Raw genomic sequence first — 20,929 nt, 5'->3', positions numbered from 1 at the left:
CCTGAGTGTCCTTACAGTAGACAATGGCACTGAGCGAAACCCATGGGAGAGTCTGGAGAGGAGGATCAAAGAACGCCTCTAGCTGAGGACCTTGACAGGGCCTGTGATGCTTAGAGACCCGCAGCACTATGGGTCCCGTTATTACCTGACTTCTCTATCACTTAAAACTCATTAAGATCCAAAAGGGGTTTGGATTCAGAGCTATGTTTACTGTCTGCTTTCCTCAGATGAACATAAAACTCACCAATATATATTTTCTAAGTACAGGGCAGCTCTGAAGGGCATCTAATTTTGAAGCAAAAAGGTTTCCTAGAGTTGCTGGTTGACGGCTGCAGCGTGCCAATCTCCTTGACATCTGCAGCTGCCAAATGCTGGCTGAACAGGCCTTCAGGCAGCAAAGAACAATAAAAAAGCGAGGATCCACTTATTTTGAATCTCGGGGTGGTTTGGAGCAACTACTATTAACCGAGTCCCAAGCGTGGCTAGGTGCCTCTGCTAGGTGCAGATCACAGCTGGGCACCTCTACCGGGCATCAGTTCCTTCCGACAATGTGTGCATAGTTCATCTCATAAGCCACACCACTTCTTGAGCATCAAAGCAAGTGGTAGTTCAGAACTTGAACCTAAGCCTGTCAGATGCCAAAGCCTTCAGGGAGGGGAGCTTCAGTTTCCAGTCTACTGTACTGCATCCCAGCAGCTTTGAGATAATTCAGCCAACAAAAAAGTGAGTCAGTGGGGCTGGGGATGAGGGGAAGACAGAGGATATCAGGAAGGGGAACCTCAGCCCAGGGAGCCAGGACAGCTTGTGCCAGGCTTGAGGAAAAGGCTGGGATGCAGGAGTTTGCGTCCCATCCCAGAAAGGATGAGTCGGGAGCTAGGAGGTGCTCAGCCAAGGTAAACCAGAGCTTCCTGCAGCTACCGCTATTGTTTCAAACAAAGCACAAGTGGGGGTTGCTACTTGGGGCTTTGGTTGTGACCTCAGTCTGTGACATGGTCTGCCAGGTGATTTCACCATGGCTGCAGTCACTGGAAGGGTTGAGGAGTGTGTGAGGGTGTGAGGTGTGTGAGGGTGACTGGGAAGGGAAAGTCTGAGCTGGCAGGATCTGCCTACAGCCCCCTACACCCTCACCTCCACGTTCAGGTCAGCTCCGGCATCCAGCAGCATCTGCACCATCGCCTCGTCCCCGCGGACACAGGCGTACATCAAGGGGGTCATGCCCTGCTGTGGTTAAAACCAGAGACGGAGACGTTTACAAGGTGGCCATGGTCGGTTGGCAAACACGTGGGAGGTCTTATTAGTGTGTGTGCTGCTCAGACTGTGGCAGGACAAAAGAGTTAATGTGGGGACCTGTGACTCACAGGGTCACAACCTTCCACATTCTGGAAACTGCGGTGGAGGGGTGAAGGGGGTGGTATCACCCTTAGCACCTATCTTTGCTTAAGTTGGAGGGCTTTCCTGAACTTCATGGTACAGCAGACCTAAGTGTGTTTTTAAGACAAGTGGCTGATTGTGATGGGGGTAGGGATGGTTCATAAGAACTTTCTGGATACTGTAACACCAACCCTACACCATTTAACTACAATGAATACAGTTTCTTCGACAGTTCTATCCTTCTCAGTGTGACAAAGTATCCTTGTTGCTTTATATGGGCCTTGGGTCAGGCAGATGTCTATCAAGGGTAACGGGACATCCTTGAGCACGTGGCCACCTACATTGACATCTGTCCTCCCAACACCCTTTACAAGCACAAGGCTACTGAAGCAGGGTGGCCTTCAAGAAAACCTTCCCTGCTCGGCCTCCTTGCTCATCACAAACCGAGCACCACAGCCTACAGGGGACGGAGTTCTCCATCAACAGGGTTGTGAAGTCAGCTCCTTGGGAAAGTGTCCATCTCCAGCCTTATCTCGCGTGACATGCCAATATAACCTTTAGTTTTACGAGAGGTAGCTAGCAAAATTAAAATTATAAGAGATACCAAGTTGGTTTCGGGATCCACTTCTAGGCATAAAGCCAATGAAAAATGTCACGTGTGAAAATTATTCTAGCATTGGTACCGTGCAATTGAAAACATTATAAGCAAAAATTCCAAAGTCAATGACAGACTGAGATGCACTTGTCACATTACAGGACTTTGTTCCTAATATAGAAAGGATTTCTCTAAGTAAACAAGAAAACAGTAATAATGCCAATAAAAAGCAAAGGAAAGCAGAAGATGAACAGGAATACATTTGTAATCAGCGGGAGCACAAAGACTAGTCAGGCCCCTGGGTGCGGGGAATGAACTCGGGAAAGCCTGGTGCATTTGAGACACTACTTCCATCTTAAAGAAACATTTCCCCAAGGAAATAGAGATCGGAACAAAGATTTGTCTAACATAAATATTTTAAATATCTGACATTGGGAAGATGGTTAATGAATAAACACTGCAATCATTTTATACAGATACTAAAAGCAACTTACAAAAGAATATTCAATAGCATTACAAGGTATCTGAAATATAAAAAAATTGAGAAAAGATATAATAAATCCCTGCTTTTAAACATAAAAGATACATATGATTGTGTGATAGGGATCCTTGATGTTGTTCAAGAAAAATAGTGCCTTCTACCCTCTTCATGGATCTCTTGCAAAGAGCTGCCTGGGGAAGAAACGGTCCCTCCTGTCCCTTGTAACTCTGCACTGGGGGGACCAGCTGTCTGTTTTCTCTTTCTGTGACACCACCACCTCCCCAGGGTATCTCTGCCTATGGATGCCTCTAATCTACCACGAGTTTCAGGATCTGCTGGGCACTGCCATGTCTGGGTGATGCCCTAGGGTCCCCAGACTGACTTTGGTGTCTCTTAAACACTCTCTAAGAGGACGGTGTGGTGAGATCTGTCTTGTTTCAATAGCAGACCGACAGAGAACTGACTTTAACATGCTAGTAAAGAGACCTCAGGGTCGCAGAGTCTTAAGAACAAGCGATGGGCAAGCTAATGACATTATTTCCTTTCCTGAACAGGTCTAATTTTCACTCCTTTGTTTCAGCTGCAATGATCATGTGAGCTTTCCACGAAGAAGGACAAGTGTATTTTTTTTATAAGATTAAAAAAATCCAAAACACTAAAAAAAGAAAAAAAAACGGAGGAGGGGGAATTATTATTTTAATATTATTATTATTGATCAGCAGAGGGAGCCGGTGTCCTGCTAGCTGCTCACGCCCAGTACCAGCACTGAGAAGGTGCGGTGCGGTGCGGTGCCAGCGGATTGGTACCTGTTCGCTCATGGTGTTGATTCCATCGGGCCCCAGCAGAGACACCGCCTGCTTCACCAGGTCGGTCCGTCCACAGTTGAGCATCCGGAAGCCCAAGTCCTGCTTGAACTTGGCTTCAATGGCCACGGCGTCCAGCTTCCGAGAAGCACAAAAGCAGTCGTCCGCCCTGAGGAGGGAGAGATGGTCACGTGGGTGCTGTCGGCTTTTTTTTTTTTTTTTTCCTTCCCAGGGTCTGGTCCCTGAGAACAAACTTCCCCCAGCAAGCTCCACCAAGTTCCTCGTTTGCTTTTCCTGCAAATTGCCTGTTCTAGGCTCCGAGTTAAAACAACTGTCTCCTGGTGGCTATTAATCCTCTGTCCTTGCCGTGGCTGGGTCTGGTCCCTTATCTGTGTGCCAGAAGGTAAGAACTGTTATGCACATATTTATGGAGTGTTTATATAGATTAGGTCCTCAGCTAAACATCTTATATGAGTTGGTTCACTCAATTCCCACACAAGAGAAGGCAGAATTCCTGTGAGAAACTTGAAACCTCTGGGAAAGAGGAACGAGGAACCCCACCCCCCACCCCAGGCCACTCCATTTGCAAGTGACAGAGCCTGGATTTGAACCAGAGTAAGCATGTGTGGAGAGCCAGTCTTTGGATCTACTGTGCCACCCTGTCCCCCAAGCGTAGCATCTACTGTTTGCTCGTTCATGTGTCTGACCCTTCACACTAGGCCTGTGGACTTCTGAACAGGCTTTTATTTGCCTGTGTCCATTCCCGTGACAGACAGGAGATATGAAGGCATTAAGAAATGAAGAGTAGGAACACAGGATGAAGTCGCTACGTTCCAAATACAACAAGCCAGAGAACTTGCCGGATGAAATGAGAGATGGCAAGGTGCTTCATGGAGAAAGGGGGAAGGGATCGGATGGGAGAAGGTGATACAGGCTCCATGTTGAGAGGACATTGCTATTTTCTCCCAGTGAATTGACCAATTATCATTAAATCAAGTTACTAAGCATTTGTAGAGTGCCCTGCTCTAGCTAGCTGTCATATGTCACCATCCCTGCTTGGGAAGCCCGGGTGAGGGAGAGGACAGGCACGGGCCATAATTCCATGTATCTAATACAAAAATATTGAGGGCTTAGAGACACTATTTCTAGTGAAATACGTTATGGGACTAAAGGCCTCTCTGCACCACACACACCCTAAGGAAGCTTTGTCTTCCTAGGAAGTTGACCCCTGAGCTGTGGTTGTAGGTATGGGAGGGGGCAGAAGAGGATGGAGAGACCCAAGACTTAGCTTCAAACATGGCATCAGCATCCTAGACTTTGGGGCACAAAATAGGACTGTGTCTTGGTCTAGTGCATGTGGGCTTTGAACTTGGCTAGAGTTGCCAGATCAGGCAAATACAAATGCTAAAGCAACAGTACACGAGGCATCTTTATATCAAAGCTTTGTCCATTGTTTATTGAAGATAGAAATTTAACTGGCTTTCCTCTTTTGTCTTCTGGAGAAGGGCACCGCCAACTATGCAGAGAAACTTAGGATCCCCCTCCTTTAGTGTGGTGGCAGGGACTAAAGGTTTAGCCAAGGAAGCTTGTTACACCAGACTAACAGGGCAAAACCCTAGGGCACAGAGCACAGAGGCCTCCAGGGGGCGTAAGTGTGGCATTTATGTGTGTTTCCCTAATGTACCAGGATCCTCTGTGTGTGTGTGCTTATGAAAATCTCTGGGAGTTGATTCATTGCATGTACAACCTTTCTTCTGCTAGATGCTAGCCATGCTGGAAGCGGCTGCTTTGGGAAATCACGCAGCTCCCGTCCTGGGGAAAAGAACGCGTGAGCTAGAGAAAGGGCAGGGGTGCCTTGGAAGGCTGATTCTGTGGCACGACTCAGCTGTTACGCACTGGAACTCACAGCAGCTGTGGTTACCTGGTCAAGACCTGTACAAGCCTGAGCCTGTCAACATTTCACACGGAGGGAGAAGACGTTCAGGTAGTTAATGGCTTCTGAGGGGTGTAGGAAGACATTTTCTCCAGTGGTGTAGCCACTGTTAATGTGCCCATGCTCCTGAAAACAATGCGAGTAAGACTCACTGGGTTATTAAAAAAGCAAAAACATGGAAACAGAAGAGGACTATTTGGAAAGAGAGAGGGGATCAGCAGGAGTTAGGAGACAAAAACAGTGACAGAGTGGGGAATACGATCAAATATGATATAACTCTGTGAAAGATGTCATGATGAAACCCAATATATGTAATTAATACACACGAATAAAAACAGTAAAAAGGCATTCCCTTCTGGGGACAGATATGAGTGACTACTGTCACATAAAAACCCACCTAGTCATTTCTTCTTGTCTCTAAGTTCCTTCCGATAGCCTCAGTACTTCATGAGCTCATTCAGATATGTGGTTCCCCCCTTTCCTTGCAATCAAGCTACATTCCATGTGACTGGGCAAGCATTGCCAATGCCACTGTGTGTCACACCCCACACCAAGGAGCTCCAGAGGACGGGGGCAGAGGCTGGGTTCACAGGACTCAAAAGCTTATGAACAGATAATTCTAAGAACATCACAAGTGTTTACCAGCTCCTGAGGTCCTTGATTTTAATTAGAAAGAGACAAATGGCAGGAAAATTACTGCAGCTAAAATGATGATAATTGTTATTACAGGAAGCTGATGTTTACTAAATGAATACTCAGTGTGGCGACCTAAACTCCCTCTGTGTGTTAACCCATACCATCATCATGGTGAGCCCCAGAGCTAAGGGCTATGTACAGCCTACTACAACAATGAGGAAACTGAGGCAGAGGAATTACCAGAGATACAGATGCTAAAGGACAAGCTGGCGTGTATCGGGGTGACCTAACTGTTGGGGGTCAGAGGGCTCTGAACCAAAATATTATTTTCTGTCCATGTGTTTAACTTCTATTAGAGCTGGACTGTTGGATATCTCTTAGACCTTTAAGTTCAGCGTCTCCATATGAACTGTATGAACACCTCTGTCTGCACCCTTTGAATGTGCTCCTGCTCACCCGGGTGCTGAAACTGGAATCTGGCCTCCCACCCACATCCATCCCAACAGCACCCAAATCCCAAATCCATCCCCCTTGCCGCCATCATGGCTCTCGATGGGTCCCAGAGCACGTCTCTGGGTGGAATAGTGTAGGAGTCTGATGGTCTTCTCGGTTCCATTCTCCCCACCCCATGTCACCTCTCACACAGTCAGAGTGAGTGTCAATGTAGGCAGGGTCCCTTGGGTCCTTTCTAAAGCCTAGCATATTAGGGATAAATTTTGGCTTTTGGTACAGAGCTAAGGTCTTTCCTGCCCCAAGGACATTGCCCCTGTTTCTTTCCCTTGGGAAGCCTTCCTTGGGGCTCTTTGTAGGGGTGGCTCCTCCTTGTCCTTCATGGATAAACTTGACCATAGTCCATCAGACCACCTATAGAAAGGTGCACCCTTCTCTTGTGTACACGCTCATCTCATGGTCAGCTCCCTCTGCCCCCTTGGTGGCATCTTCACAGTTAGTGACTAGTTTTTTTTTTTAAAACACACACACCCAAAGCCATCAAATTTCATTTAATTAATGGGCTGATCTCTCTGTGTGTCTCTCTCTGTCTCTCTGTCTCTGTCTCTCTCTCTGTCTCTCATATGTGTATGTGTGCACACACAGTGCACATGTCTAGGTCAGAGAATAACTTTGGGAGTGAGTTCTTTTCTTTCCCTATATGGGGCCCAGATCCAGTTCGTGACATCAGCCTTGGTAGCAAGGCCCTCACCTGCTGAGTCATGTTGCCAGCTCCTAGATAAATTGTTTTTTTTTTTTTTTTTCCTTACCAGCATGTCTAAGTCCAGGGCCAGGACCACACTCAAATTGTTCTCTGCTGTAAGCAAAGCAGAGTGAATGCAAATAGCAAGAACTGACAGGGGAGACAGGTGTGTGCTACCTACCATGTGTTCTTTGTTTAAACATGGAGACTTAATCTTAACTGACTGCTAAAAATTACACATATGTGTTTATAATGTAAACGTAGTACTTAGGAATATGTACACGCTGTAGACTGGGCAAATTAAGACAAGGTGTTACCTTACACGCTGAGCATGTCTGTGATGAGGGTGGTTCAGGTCTCTCTTTTTCCTCCTCATGCATGCTGGACAAGCAATCCACCAACTGAACTATGTCTGCAGACCCAGATCTACTTGCTTAGCAATTTTCAAGTATGCAACACAAGGTTAAAAACTATAGTTCCCATGTTTTATAGCAAATATCCTGAACTTACTTCCTCTGGTCTAATTGAAAGTTTGTATCCTTCAACTCACACGTACCTCTCGACCCTTTTCTGCTCACGGCGCTCCACTCTCTGCTCTTCAGAGAGCAACGTTTTCAGGTTCCACATGTAGGTCCACATTTGTCTTTTTATGCCCAGTTTATCTCATTTAACATAATGTCCTCCAGGTCCATCCACGTTGTGATGACAGAATTTCCTTTGGAAAAGCTGACTAGTGTTCTGTTGTAAACACCCCCCCACCTCCACACCACCTTTTCTTTATCCATCCATCTGCGGATGGACAGTTAGGTTGACTCCACTTAATTTCTGTAAATGAAGCTTCAACTTGACATGATGCTATGACCTATCGCAGTGACTACTGACTTCCTTTAGGTGTCCACCAATATGACTGTAGGATTCTACCATGGTTCTACTTCAAAATATTTTTTTTTGAGGAACCTCCACATTTTGACAATGGTTGCATTTATACATTCCCACCGACAAGGCACTCGGATTCCTTTCCCTTTGACCATAGCAATTTTACCAGGTGGAATTGCATTTTTTTTTGTCTTTTTATGGTGACATTTTATTGTCATTTTAATGTGGAACTCTCTAATGACCAGTGATGGCTGGCATTTAAAAATACACTTACTGTCCATTTGTCTTCTTCTAACAAATGTCCCTTCAGGTCCTTTGCTCTTTTTTAGGTTGAGTTATTTCCTTGTTGCTTTTGAGTTGATTACATACTCTGGCTGATCACACCCTAGCTGACGTGTTTGCAGACGTGTTCTGCTCTGTGTAAGGACCACACGCTGTGCGTCTTTTATGCTCTGTTCATTCGGCTGTCTCTTTGCTGTTGTCTCATTTGCTGTGCAGAGACTTTTAAATTTGATGCAATTACATTTGTCTATTTTGGATTTTTTTTTTTTTGCCTATGTTTTTGGAGATACATCCAAAAATCGTTACCGAAACTAATGTCACGGAGTTCTCCCTTTGTGTTTTATACTTTTAGCTCTTGAGTTCATTCTGAGTTGATTTTTGTATATAGTACAAGATAAGGGTCTAGTCCCACTCTTCTGCGTGTGGATATTCAGTTTGCCCAGTACCACATAGTGAAGAGACTATTCTTAGCACCCACCCTCGGCCCCCAGGGTCATTATGAAGCACACACTGACCTGGAACTTGCAACCCTTCTGAGTCAGTCTCTTGAGTGCTGGGATTACAGACATGCACCACACACCTGGCCCCATTCATTCTTGAGTACAGCCCCAGGAAGCACCTGTTTACCGAGCAGCCTGCAGATGCATAGAGCAAACAGTGGTTCTGGTGTCTGAGCCAAGTCGAGCAAGCAAACCAAGCAGGTAAAAACCATTTTCCAACAAAGTGTGAAACATGGCTTCCGTCCAGCCCAGTTCCTCAGAGAATTGAACCCTTCAGCATTTCCCAGGACAGGGCTACAGCTCCACTCCTGGAGAGTCCCTGCAGAAGCTCAGAGCTGCAAACCAACAGGACCCCCTGGGGTCCAAGCAAGTAAGTTTGCCTTTCTCTGTGCATGACTTATTTATGCAGAAATATATTCAGCCTGTCCCCTGGGGCTTCCCCAGGTAACCAACTTTGCGGTTTTCCCTTTGAGTGGTTTTCAAGGATGCAGTAAAAATCCCGATCAATTTAAGTGAGAGTTCGGCCACTGAGGTGGTCAATTTCTCGGATTTCTCAAGTGCGTAAGTCCTGAGAGACCGGTGCAGTGTCTTCCAGCACTTCATACGCGTGGCCTCGGGAAGGTGTTTTCCAGAGACTTCGGGCTTCAGGGCCTGAGTGCGGGGAGAGACTGCGCTTTTTATCCTCCTCTGTAAGGAGGGTGCGCGTGGGTGAGGAGCTAATTCATTCTGCTCACCTCACCGCTCAACGCCTTCTGAGCGACAAATGCCAGCTGGCGATGCCCAGACACCTTTATGTGTTTATTAGCCTCCACGCCAGCCTGGAAGTGCTGAACTTGAACTCTGCTGAGTCTGTCACTGGGCTCAGGTCCGGCTCTGCCGCTCAGCGGCTATGTGATCTTGGGGCCAGTGGCTTTACTGTCTTGTGGTCTGGTTTTCTCATCTGTAACATGAGCTTTGTGTAACACTTTCCTTCCAGAATGTTAGCTGTGGGTCAAATGAGGTGAATCTCGGGAGGTGCTTAGAAGAGCATTATGCAGAGGACACAGAAGCACAGGGCTGGGGAGTTAGCGCTGTCAGTGGAGTGGTACACACGGATGCCAGGGCTTGAGAGTGGTGTGGAAACCAGAGTACCCCTGGAGCTTCCTAGCCGGTCAACCCTGCTAAACTCATGATCCTCAGTGAGAAACAACAGCTGAGGTTGACCTCCAGCTCCCATACACACGTGCATGGATGCACATGTGCGCCTGCACACACACAAGCACACACACACACACACACACACAGGTACATATTCCTGTACATATACTGTCCTCAAATATACATCACAAAGCCAAGTGTAGACTAGAGAGAACACACTGTGGAAGAAACAAATCCAGATGCCAAGTACAAAGAACACGGCAGTTACTGTTCTTCTAAGTTCAAAGTAGACAGCGTGTCTAACAAACGCCACAGGAATCAAGGAATTGAGGCAATCCTTTCCCCAGAGGGGCTGCCTGGCTCCCAGAAGGCACCTGGTGCCAGTAGGGTTTTTGCAATCAAATTGTGATGGAGGAGGCCAGAGAGAGCCAGTGCTGGACGTAGAGACAGTTTGGGGGACAGTTTAGCAAGTGAACAAAAGCAGAGACCCTTAGGGTGCTGTGGGTCTATCTGCTGAGGTTTCTATCTTTTTATTTTTCCCTGCCCAGGATTGATCTTGATCCTGCTGGTGATAGAAGGCTCCTTGAGGTTTGCATGTGCTGTCTCCCTAGTAAGTGGGTCTTGGGAATGTAGGCTGCCTACACTTCAGCTCTGTCCTCGCCAATGGGGTCAGCCAGCTTTAGTTTCCTTATACATAAAATGGGCCCATTGTAGGGCTTTGAATGCTTTACTGATTTATCTAGTATGGATATATAGCACTTCATACCAAATGTACATTAAGCTTTTTAGAAACATCAGCTTTTTTGAAGTCTTTATTATCTTTAATCCATTTTACGGATAAGAAAAAAATGTGACAACTATAACTTTAATTTACTTGTTGAATTCTTCTATTTCCCTAGCATGATAACTAAACGTGGAATCTGGGTACTTATAAAGAAAAGATGTTTATTTAGCTTCCAGTCCTGGAGGCTCAAAGTCCAAGACTTTATGATTATTTTGAGACAGGCTCAGGCATCCCTGGCTGACCTCAAACTTGCTGTGTAGCAGAGATGACCCTGAAATTCTGCTCCTCCCGTTATTATCTCTGGAGGGCTGGCATCCCAGGTGTTTAGTACCACGTCTGCTTTTATGAACTACTAGGAACTGATTCCAGGGCACCCCCAACACTAGGCAAGCCTCTATCACTGAGTTGCTCCTGAGAGTTCAATTTAGAGAGTGTTCTCTTCCCAGGTCAACTTCTGTCGAGGGCCTGTCTTCCAGGGCACATCACGGTGAATTGAATGGCACCTGGGCAGAAACTTGTGGCTAAGAGGAAAGGATTATATGGCAAGACAGGAAGCCAAAGAATGGGAGGGCCCAACTGACTCTTTTATAACAATCTCGTGAAGACTCGCCAGAGTCCTGTGGGTCCTGTCTTCATGTTGTCTGAGGAATACATCCCCCTGTGACTTCCTGCCCTGTCCCACTTCTTAAAGGTCCCAGACTTTCACGCTATGGACCAACACTTCAATAAATGAGCCAGAGCATGGGCACTGGTGGTCCCTGAATTTCCTTGCACACAAATGGATCCATTACAGCATTTGCTCAGTCACAGAGCTGATGTGGAGTGGGGTGAGGCTAGCAGCCCGACCCCAGCTTCTGCCTCAGTATCGGACGCTAGCAGCCCTACCCCAGCTTTTGCCTTACCATCCTTCCTGTGAGGAAGCTGACCAACTGAGGGTTGTTTTGGATGAGAGCACAGTTTCTGCAGGGATTTCTCCCACTGTGATCCCGGGATCTCTACAGTAACAGCCCATGTCGTCACAGTCAGTAATAAGAAGCCCCCTTTACTAAATGCTGATTGTTCAGTGAGCACTCCTGGGTTGCTCACTTTCTGTCACCATAACTGATTCTCTCTTGGGAGCACTGCCACTGCCACCACCACTACCATTACTACCACCACCACCATCATTATAATCACCACCACCACTACCATAATCACCACCACTACCACCACCATCATAATCACCACCACCACCATTACTACCAATACCACCATCATCATAATCACTACCATCACCACCATTACTACCAACACCACCATCATCATAATCACCACCACTACCACCACCACCACCATTACCACCACCACCACTACCATAATCACCACCACCACTATCACCATCATCATTACCACCTGCCCCATCAGCTTCCCCTTTCTTCAGGCAGAGACCTTGGTGGCTAAGCTCCAGTTTCTAAATGTTCCACACCACTCTCTGTGACAAAGTATCCTAACAGGTGAGCCTATGGGGGACACTTTACATTCAAGCCACGCCAGTGTCGGACACCAAAGCCAGTGTGCTCCCATGGGACAGCAAAGCCTAGTTCCCAAGACCAGTGCTCATGTCCCCATTCTTCCTAGTTCCTATGAGACTTGGCAGGTAACAAACTCTCTAAGCCTTGGTTTCTCCATCTGCAGAATAGTGCATTATCCAAGGTCAAGATCTGTAATGAGATTTAAAGAGAAAACTCCCCTGACCGCTCAGCAGAGACCGAAGACAGATTGCCCGCCATTGTTACTATGTAACCTTAGGTTCTCTCCAGGGTTTTAGTCAAACCCTTTCTACTTTCCAACCACTCAAACATCTGACTCTAGGGAGGTCTTTCCCAACTGCCAAGGCCTCTTCTAACTCTCTGGAGGTCCCTCTGGGCACAGCCCCAGTATGGCTGCTCGTCTACTGGGCTCCACCGACATACTGCTTTGCCCTTCTTTTACTTTCTATCATCCACACTCCTATTCTCATTTACAGGTTTCCCACCATCAGGCAGGCCATCTGAAAAGGACAATTAGCACAGCCCCTCTTGTAGATGACAGCCAGGGGCCTGCCTGAGGGCACAGATGCCCTATAAGGGGAAACCACATTTTCCTGCTCACATGGAAAGAACTGGAAGTCTCTAACTGCAGGATGCAGGCTGAGGTGTTTGGCGGAGGATGAGTATGAGAGGATGTAACCCAAGTTGTCTAGGACTCCACCAATGGTAATTTGGGTTATGATATGGTTTCCCTAAGCCACTGGTCGACCAGTTGTCCTAGACGAGAATGGCAATCAGTGGAATGTGAAGCACTTAGAGACAGCATCCCTGACACACAGCTTATAGTAATATTACAGGCATTCATGTGTAACACTTGATTTGTGAAGCATTTCAGATTTCCTAACTATCTCAGTTCATCTTCTAAGTGACCTTCAAACTGAAGGCCATCACCCTCAGTGTACCAAACACTGAGGTTCTCAGGCTCTGCATCACCTCCCACGGCTCACACAGTATGTAAGCATCAGGGATGGTAGTAAGCCTGCAGCCTGACACAGCCCACGCTTTCTCATGTTTTGCCACCACAACGGGAGTCCCCAAAGCACAGATGAGGAAACAGACTGGAAGGAGGTGGCTGTGTTACCCAAGTCACTGGGCTCCTTGTCGCTCCATTTCAACACAACCGTATTTCTCTTTAAAGGTCAGGCTTAAGTAGAGTCCTGCTTATGTCTCCTGACACAGTCAACACTAGAGAACTGCGCCAGGTAGAGTCCTGGAGCTGCCTTAGGTGACATACCTAAACACTTCTCTCAAATAAGACCAGACCAAACATGTATGTAATATTTACACTGTTCCAGTAATTCTTCTAGTTTTACACAAACACTTTCTTCATACATGTGAATGCATATATATATGCAAACATAAAATATTCATATACATATATATATTTATTCACACACACATATAAAATTTTTTCTTTAACCCTACAAAATTTATCTTTGTTACAGCTTGGGGAGGCTAAGAATTTTGTCCAAAGACACACTGTCAGTGGTAGAGCTAAGATTTTAATCCAGGCAGGCTGGGACCGGACCCTATCATCTCTCCATGCAATCAAAGGCCTCCCGTGTTTGCTCAGACTCTTACTGCCAGGTACTGGGGTGAGTGTCAAATGCCAAGCAAGGCCTTCGGGTTGAAGGTTTTCCTGCATTTCCTCCATGGAAGAGTCCCCATCTCTCAGCCACTTTGTATTTTCTCACCTGCCAGCCAATATCCCCACTCCAGTCACCCATGTCCCAACTGGTTTCCCCCTGGATGCATGGCCGGCTTCCAATTCAAACCTTCTCCCCATTTATCTTGCCCTCCCACAGATTGTATTCTGGAGACAAGACCCACTGAGCAGCTTTTAACTTGCACATCCCCTGGGATCCAAGAGAGAGCTTCTTTGGCTCAGGAAACTGGAGGACAAGACGGTCGAGCTATCTGTACAAACCACAGAGGGAGTCAGGAACAGAAGCCTGTCTTTCTTCTCAGTCACTTGTGGACACGCTTAAGTTTGGGTGGACTAGTGAGTCTCGGCTAGTAGGTGATGTCGGCGTCTGGGGATGATCTGGTGGGATCTAGAGACACCTGGTTCACACAGCAGGAAGGTGTCCTGGCATCCATAGAACAGGGATGCAGCTGCTGTTAAACAGCCTCTGACACACAGGAAGGAAGGCTGCCCTCCCCCAGAACAACAAAGAATTATGCAGCTCCAAACATTTGTGGTGCTGAGGCTGGGAAAGCCTGCTGTGGAGCAATGAGGTACTTATACATTACCTCTTTACATCAAGCACTTCCCATTACGGGATCCCGGGAGTGTGACAATCAAATGGTGGTTTTGGATATGAATCCTGAAACGGCTTATCAGACGACTCGGCCTGACTTGCACGTGGCCCACAGCTTCCTCTGTAACACACGGCCCCTTAGAAAGCCTTTGTCAAACTCCTTTCCACAGGCTGCAATTCCTGAAATTGATGACCTTTTCCCTTTGCTTTTGAGCAGCAGAAAGATTAACAATTCAATGGCTCTTTGTGCTGAAGCAAGCCATACCAAGATCTCGGCACATTTCTGAGAATGAGAGAAATGGTATTATCGCAGCAAATGGAACATGCACGGCTTGCAAAGTTCCTGGGAGAAATCTCGGCCCAGGAATTGCACCCACTTGTAGTTTAGCATTATTGCCAAAGGCACACAAGAGAACTGCCTCATTAGACTGCCTCAGAGAAGGAGAATCCAGCGTGGGACTCCATGGCCTCCACTCTGCCCGTCCTTTCTGCTGCAGGAGGGATATTAAGGGCCTGGAAGTCTCCTCTTTGGAATCTTATGTGCAGCTAGCAACAAAATCCACTGTCATTACCTGTCCCAAAGATGGAAATTCTGGGTCTGTTCAAATATGCTTACGAAGATTTATCTCAAAAGCAAGGGCTGCAGACACCCAGGAGGGTTGAAGACGTCTTTCTATATGAATTTGTTGTCATATTATTTTGAGCAGGAAATGATAGAGGAGCATTATAGATCTTCTGCTCTGGCACCATGGTTATTTTTTATAAAGAGCAGAAAATAAAGTTTACCTCCAGGGAAAGTGTGTGGCTTCCAACTAAGGAGCAAGCGCTTAACATGCCTCTTCTGCAGACACAGTTTGGCATCCTCCAGAACCCTCCGTGGATTGTTTTAGGACTCAAAATTTCAGCTGGGTACATGACTGCTCAGGTAAAGACTACATTTATCAGGCTCCCTTGCAGGTATGTGAGGCTCTAGCTAACCAATATGAGGTGATGTGTGTCATTTCTGAGGCTTTCTCTGCTCTCCACTTCCTCCCTTCCCACGGGTTAGATGCAGTCCTGTTGTGTGGGGCTGTTTGAGGAAGACTCTATCCAGGGATTGGAGGAGTCTCAACAGGGGAAGGGCTTGAGTAGTGACCTCATGAGCTCTCTGACAGCTATGGACTGATTATCCCTGGTTTGTTACCTGAGGGAGAATTTCAGAATCCCGTTTTATACAAGCCAAAGCCTTCTGCCTCTGTTGCAGTTAACAGCTAAATACTATTGGATTAATAGCATTTATAGTGGGGATTCCACTATAAATGCTTTTCAAATTTCAGTCAGCTCAGGGCGGTGCAGAGGGAGTTTGAAGTAAAGGCAGATGTTATGCTTTACTTGAGGTATAAAAACAAAATCAGCATCCCCCTCCAGGGGAGTCCAGAAAGAACTGTGTGCTCTATCACTGTTCTGTGGACTCAGGGGAAGTTCTAGATTTACAATCCCCAGTGCACTTTCAGGGGCACCAGCCTCTCAAATGCATTAAACAGGGCCAAGTAGTAAATATTTCAAGGTTTGTGGATCTCAGTTGTAGTTACTTAACAACTACTGTAACAGGCATAAAAGATGGCTGTGGCTCTTTTCCCATACAATTTTATCTACAAAATTAGGGAACTGGAATTCGATGATGTCTGCTCTCTTTTAAAAATACTTTATTTTAAAAAATTAAAAATACGTATTTAAAAATAAAAACTTATAAATGTTTAAAAATTAATTAAAAATATTTTATTTCTTTTTATGTCTGGGTATGGGCATTTTGCTTGTATGTTTGTCTGTGTACCACGTGTGCAGTGCCACAGAAGACAGAAGAGGGCATTAGGTATTCAGGAACTGGGGCTACAGATGGTTGTGAGCAGCTCTACTGGTGCTGGGAATTGAACCTGGGTCCTCTAGAAGCACAGCCAGTGCTCTTAACCACTGAGCCATCTTTCCAGCCACGGATGGCCTGCTCTTTGAAAAATTTAGGACGCTAAAATCACAGAGAACATTTTTCAGATTTACTTATTTTTATCTTATGTATATGTGTACTTTGCTGGTTGTGTGTGTGTGTGTGTGCACCACATGTGTGCCCGATGCCCATGGAGACCAGAGGAGGGCATCAGGTCCTCTGGACCTGGAGTTACAGGTAGCTGTGAGCTGCCATGTGAACTGGGAACTGACTGCATTTTTTGAAAGAGCAGTATAGTCTTTTAGCAGCTGAGTCATCTCTCTAACCCCTCAGATTTTTTTTTCAAATCTGTTTAATTTTCTTTAAGAGAGTGTTTCTCAACTTTCTCGAACCATTTCTTAAATAATGGTTATTAACCTGGGGCTGGCCTTCTGCATGTGAAAAGGGCTGGCTATGTAGATAACTTTTGCTGCTAATTATTTTAGGAACCTACAACATAGATGAATATCACAATGACCTTCCTGTTCATCATCCAATCAAAAAGGAAAAGCAGAGCATGTCAGGACAAGCAAAGGCCCCTGGAACACCATGGATCCCGCCATCATTGCTCGCTTGCCGAGAAGACTCCCCCAGATTTGCCTCTGTCTAGGATTTATTCTTTGTCTTACTCTCAGGATTTCCTAACACTACATAAGCTCTTTTACATAAAAGTTAGGATTCTGCATAAATCCTTCTTCAACTTGCTTTTTGTTGTTGTTGTTTTGTGCAATATTCATTAAGTAACTCATGCAATAACCACATAAATCTGGTTCATTTATTTCCATTGCTACTTGCCTTTTCATTAAATGAATGTTCCACAATTTATTCATTTGCCTGGAGACAGACAGCTTGCTCTCTCTCTCCTCTCTCTCTCTCTCTCTCTCTCTCTCTCTCTCTCTCTCTCTCTCTCTCTCTCACATTGTTGTAAGTACTGCATCTATGAGCATCCTTGTTTATGCCTCCTTATTTCCACATAGAAGCATTTTCCTAGCATATAGATGTAACAGCAGAATTATGTGTTTACAAGTTTACTTGAATGTAGATTCGGAGTCTCTTCCAGTGGTGTCTAAGAGTTCTCCTTACTCTATATCTTCGCCTAAATCAGGTAGCATAATACCAGACTTTTAAAGAATTGTGTGTGTGTGTGTGTGTGTGTGTGTGCGCGCGCGAGCATGCGCATTGCAGCATGCATGTAGAGGTCAGGGGTGACTTTCACGGGCTGGCTCTACAACCTACCTCATTGAGGCTGGGTCTTTCTTGTTTCTTCCATTCCCTCCAGACTAGCTGGGAGATGCTCCTGTCCTATCTCTAAGTAGGAGTGCTGGGATTACAGTATTTCCACATCCTACATCCAGCTTTGACATGGGCTCCGGGGACTCAGGTTGTCAGGCCTGCAAAGTGCCTTTTTTTGGCCAGGTGCTTTCCATTCATTTGTTTGTTTTTCATTAGAAAGATACCAAATGCATGCCCAACCACTGTTTCGAATTGTATCTCCAGGATTGCTAGTGAGGGTGTGCCCTTCCCATTTTTTTTTCTCTGCTACTTGGAGAACAGTGCTATCTTTGTAAAGAGTCCTAGAACTGACCAAAGCTGAGAAGTGAACTCCTGAGAGGAGTTGAGTCTAGTGGCTGAACTTTTTAACAAGAGCTATGGACTGTTAGGAAAAAAAGGAACTTTCCCATTTCCCATCATGCCTCTGATTGGAGTTGCCATTCCAGAAGAGAGATTCTAGGAGAGAGAGAGATTCTAGGAGAGAGAGAAAGAGAGAGAGAGAGAGAGAGAGAGAGAGAGAGAGAGAGAGAAGAGAGAGAGAGAGAGAGAGACCTTTGGAGTTACACGGACCTGGTTCAAATCCCACAAGGATTACAGTGTCAGGCAAGTTTCACAACCTGCTGGGGCTTGGGCTCCCTTTGGTGTGAAGAACCAGACTACTCACAGAACTGGGGGAGAATGAACAGAGCATGAGAAATTATATCGTGACCAGGTCTTCCCTACAAAGGCTACCAATGGCTTTCTGAGAAATCTAAGGCAAACTGAAGAGATGCGTCACTTAAAAAGGTGTTTGCCATGCAAACATGGCAACCTGTGTTTGGATCCTCAGCACCCATGGGCTGAGGGGTGAGTGCCTGTAATCCCGTCACTGGAAGGTCAAGATTAGTGCATTCCGGGAGCTTGCTTCCCAACCAGTCTAGGCAAATCAGTGAGCTCCAGGTTCAATGGGAGGATCTCTCAAAAAGCAAGAAGAATGATTGAGAAAGGATACCTATTGTCAACGTCCACAAAATACACACATCTGCTTTGTGTAACCCCACACAAGTTCATACACACAAATATAGATGACATGCACATACACTCTACATATGAACGGGGGAGGGGGAGAGGGAGAGTCGGAGGGAAAGAGAAATGCAAAAATGATATGAGTTGTGGCTACTCCTATTTTCTTTGTTGGCTACATGCCTCAGTTTCCCCCACAGATGAGACTGTCCCTCTCATTTTTCATGACTAACAGAAAAGACACAGGAACTCACCCATGTAGGGTAGTTCACAGTCAGGATGGTGATCCAATGAGTTGATGAGCGGACAGTGAACCTTGAGAACACAGCACCTGTGAGCAGGAACTCACAATTGCAGAGGGGACTGGCTCCCTACTGTGGCTGGAAGCCCCTCTGCCCTGGCTTATACTGAGTTTTCTGTAGGAAATCCTCATTACCTGACCTATCCCCAGGGAAGAGAAAGATCCTGTATAACCAATTCTGTCAACTAGAGTTTAGTTTGGGAGGTTTGCCCGCATGTGAGCAAATCTGTGGGGTGTACAGAAATCGAAGAGAGTCAAGAGTGGGCCAAGAATGATTAAAAAAATAAGTAAATTGCTGTTCCCCAAGACGACAAATCCCATATTGAAAACTAGATGTCCTCCAACTGCTAGCCTGGATGTGGAGTCCTAGTCTGGAAATGAGCCCCAAATGCCACTTAAGATGTGGTTCTCTTTCGTCGCTGTAAGCGCCAAATATGTCCAATCTGCTTTCAACACTTTGGACATTCAGGACACATCCCAAGTATTGGCAAACTGTCTGCCGCCTGCAGTCTGGCTTCCTCCCACACCAGGCTGTTCTAAGTGCCACTGCAGGGGCCACTAATGGTTTCCCGACTGCCAGGCCCTGGTGGCCCTTTATAGCCAATGTCTCCTATGCTGGCTCCTTTTTGTAAGTCCTTGAAGTTCTCATCCACATGCATTCAGTACACATTTTGTTAGGGTCTCCCCAAACAAAGGCTTCTTTCATCAGAACCCCTCAGCTGACTATGTCTTCTTCCTTCTCTTTCTTCCTCTCCCTTTCTCCCTAACCCTCCTTCTCCCACTTCTCCTTGAGACAGGGTCTCATGCAGCCTTTGGCCGGCCTCGAACTCAACACACAGCTGAGGACCCAAACTGATTCTTCTCTATCCACCTTCTGAGTATATGACCATAAGACTGTACCACTGTGCTCAGTTTGAGTTCTTGCTGTTAGCTTCTCACCTGGAGCACTTTATTCCAGGGTTCAAGACCCCTGCCTGCCTCGGTTCATTCTCCATGCTGTCTCTAAATTATACATCTGATGTTTTCCCTGTTTTAACATTAGTGGCAGCTCACAGTTCTTTGTCAGGGAAATAAAATTCCCTTCACTGGCAGAATTCTCTAAACCCCTTACTTCCTCTCTCCTCCCCTTTCAGATCTGTTTCCTCGTCAGGATACAGATCAAAGAGTCCCTGCAGGAAGATCACAGCAGCTCCTTGGCCTGGGTCTCTCCTGACTGGTCATCATGGTTTGTGCTAATTATTACTGGATGTCTCAGTTCATCTTTTGCCCAGATGAGAGCATAGTAGGACCGTCACGGGGTAGATGCTCTTTAGGTATTTGCGGAGTGTCAGTCTGTCTGGCTAGTTTGACATCCTGAGCAGCTTCTTTGACCTGTCCCTGACTGTGATACTAGAGGACAGACGAGCCCCCAAAGGCAGTACCCTAAGACCAGGGAGAAGGTAGCATTCTGTGTTCCAGAAGGCGCTAATGCATTGGCATCAGCAATTGGGAGGCAGTGGCTCAATTGGGTCACTAAGTCTGATGTCTTCTACAGGAGGTGAAGCAGGGACTGGCCTGCCAACGCTGCACATCCGTAGCTGCCCAGCTATGAATCTGCAGGGAGATAGATGACAACTTCCTCCAGGCAGGGACAGACAAGGACACTCAGGAGGAGAGAGAGCAGACTGCCAAGGTGGAAGGAATCCGGGCCCCACCGAGAGAAGGCCCAGGTGCTTGGTCTCTGCTGGTGACTTTTAAAGAAGAAAGTAGAAGGCCCGTGGCTGGGATTCAGGGATCTGTAAGGGTGTGACTGTGGGTGTACAGGTCCCAGATCCATGCTTTCTCCATGAGCCCCACACCCTAAGAGCTGAATCCCTTTAAAACTGGAGTTTCCTTGGAGTCTCCAGGCCACTTCCACACACCTAATCCACATATCTCTCTCACATCCATTTACCTCTGCCCGATGCCCAGTTCTACTTTCTTGGTAGTGCTAAGA

At 46.3% G+C, this 20,929-nt stretch overlaps 1 protein-coding gene across 3 annotated transcripts in view; it reads right to left on the bottom strand.

Annotated features, from left to right (window-relative positions):
* Abtb3 (ankyrin repeat and BTB domain containing 3) overlaps positions 1–20,929 on the bottom strand; it is a 245,625-nt gene that overhangs the window by 32,391 nt on the left and 192,305 nt on the right. For all 3 annotated transcript variants that reach the window (XM_050145663.1, XM_050145665.1, XM_050145664.1), the window contains exons 5-6: positions 3,254–3,419; positions 1,129–1,218 (exon numbers count right to left, since the gene is read on the bottom strand). In XM_050145663.1, the coding sequence (XP_050001620.1) occupies positions 1,129–1,218; positions 3,254–3,419 (256 nt within the window). The remainder of the gene's footprint in view (positions 1–1,128; positions 1,219–3,253; positions 3,420–20,929) is intronic.

The sequence above is a fragment of the Alexandromys fortis genome, unplaced genomic scaffold (genome assembly GCF_014885135.2).
Source record: "Alexandromys fortis isolate MF-2015 unplaced genomic scaffold, M_Fortis_MF-2015_v1.1 scaffold_50, whole genome shotgun sequence".
In the NCBI taxonomy this organism is placed as follows: Eukaryota; Metazoa; Chordata; class Mammalia; order Rodentia; family Cricetidae; genus Alexandromys; species Alexandromys fortis.
The sequence above is the reverse complement of the archived record's forward strand: the minus strand, read 5'-3'. Positions and strand labels throughout refer to the sequence as shown.